This window comes from Agrilus planipennis, unplaced genomic scaffold (genome assembly GCF_000699045.2).
Source record: "Agrilus planipennis isolate EAB-ADULT unplaced genomic scaffold, Apla_2.0 scaffold39, whole genome shotgun sequence".
NCBI classification, from domain to species: domain Eukaryota; kingdom Metazoa; phylum Arthropoda; class Insecta; order Coleoptera; family Buprestidae; genus Agrilus; species Agrilus planipennis.
In genome coordinates this window covers 1,585,411-1,587,372 of record NW_020439074.1, presented here as the reverse complement: position 1 = coordinate 1,587,372, position 1,962 = coordinate 1,585,411, and the positions used below count along the sequence as shown (strand labels likewise).

The window sequence follows — 1,962 nt, the reverse complement described above, 5'->3', positions numbered from 1 at the left end:
GGAAATGACAAACACGTCATACTAAGCGGGCGTCATACAAAGCATAGTCTTAGAAAATAAACAACTTTCTATTTTGGTTAGTTATTTAGTTTAATAGAGAAAAAACTACAAATTGTATATATTTATTAACAGAAAAAGAAAAAGAACGATGAATTGTAATATCAATATACATAAGAAGGGTCAGAAAAATGAGCGAAAATGTTATTATTAATCATTTGGGTCACTCTAGCCGGATATGATTTCTTGAGAATTAGTCATAATAAACGATATGTCATTTTAAACGGAGTCGTTGTATCCAAACTTTTCTATAGAGAATTTAAAATGAAAACCAAACTTAACACTGCAGTTACTTCATATTAAGCGGTTGGTCAATATAGGCGGAGTCATAATAAACGAATTCCACTGTATTATCATCCAAATTTGGACAATACCTACCACCTACCTCTAAAAATTATCTATACCATTGATTAAATACAAAAATTAAAAAAGTATGATCACTACTAACGTCTTTTTACATTTTTTTTCAGGTTGTGTCTAGAGATTGCCATTCGTTAGTGTCGGCTCATTATCGGTTAGATTCGCACCCGAGGGTGTCATCTCTCCACGAAGTGTTGGTAGGTAGTCGTTACCTATACCTAGTGTTCCCTGAAGCTCACGGAGACCTGCACTCTTACGTCAGGTCCCGGAGGAGACTTCGGGAATCGGAGGCGAGAAAATTGTTCAGGCAAATCGCCGAAGCCGTTCAGGCCTGTCATCGGAATGGAATTGTTCTAAGGGATCTTAAGCTTCGGAAGTTTGTTTTTGCTGATGCTCAAAGGTAGGCAATTTTATTTTTTTTTTATTTCAAGAATATGCGCACGTAAATTTATTTATTATGTGTGAAAAAAGTCAAAAAGNGGCTGAAACTATAGCTACAAGCTATCCAAGGATGGTACTATAGAATGTCACCTCAAGGTAGGCCTAGTGGCGTCATCTCTTGGTTAGGCCGGAAACTTATCAATCCACCCTCGTAATTCCGGATCATTCAATGGAATGGTGACATTAAAATAATTGACTTACTAAAAGTCCATTCGAACTACTTGTGCCAAATAAAGTAGTAGAAATAGTTGTACGTAGTGTGCTATGAAATTGAATAACCGTTACCAAATTGTATAGATATAATTAACCATTTGTATCAAACGCATCCATAAAAGGAGATAATAAAAAAACAGTTTCGGTTCAGCGAGCGAAATGCTGGCCTTCCAGAAACGCCGCTACTTTTTGCAGGTTGACTAAGCAAATGCTTGTAAATAGATATAGAGGTACATGTATATGTCTATTTTTAAAGGTCAATTGTTACTAGTCGCAAATTGCTAATTGTTGGGAAGCGCCAAACACCAAAGCGATTGAGTAACGAAACACGTTACGTTTTTACTATCATGAATGATTAATACAGATAGTGGTTTTAAAGACATGAATCATACATCGCAAAGGTTTTTCATAATGGTAAACCTGACATGAGCTTTCAATTTTTTTAAATCTAATTGTAACCATAAATATAAAAATAGGAGACAAAAAATTAGAAGAAGTGGCTGATTTTAGACACCTAGGAAGTCAGATAAGCCAGGATGGAAGGAGTAGCAGAGATATAAAGCAGAGGATAGCGCAGGGTTGTGTCACCTTTAATAAAAAGAAGTCATTTCTATGCTCGCGAACGGTTAATTTAGAAATTTGAAAATGGTTGTTAATGGTGTATGTTTGGAGCACGGCGTTGTACGGGTGCGAAACATGGACAGTGGGCGCGGTGGAAAAGAAAAGGTTAGAAGTGTTCGAAATGTGGTGTTACAGGCGAATGATGAGGATACCGTGAATAGAGAAGGTTAGAAATGAAGAGGTATTAGAAAGAATAGGAGAACAGAGGACTCTATGGAAGTCAATAAAAAATAGGCGAGATAGGTTGGTAGGACACCTTCTCAGGCATGA

The 1,962-nt window shown here is 36.6% G+C and overlaps 1 protein-coding gene across 3 annotated transcripts in view; it reads left to right on the top strand.

The window, feature by feature from the left end:
- The window catches only part of LOC112905220 (tribbles homolog 3-like), a 19,443-nt gene extending 18,622 nt beyond the window's left edge, over nucleotides 1-821 (top strand). For all 3 annotated transcript variants that reach the window (XM_025977201.1, XM_025977200.1, XM_025977202.1), the window contains exon 3: nucleotides 528-821. In XM_025977201.1, coding sequence (XP_025832986.1) covers nucleotides 528-821 — 294 coding nt within the window. The remainder of the gene's footprint in view (nucleotides 1-527) is intronic.
- Nucleotides 822-1,962: the final 1,141 nt, after the last annotated feature.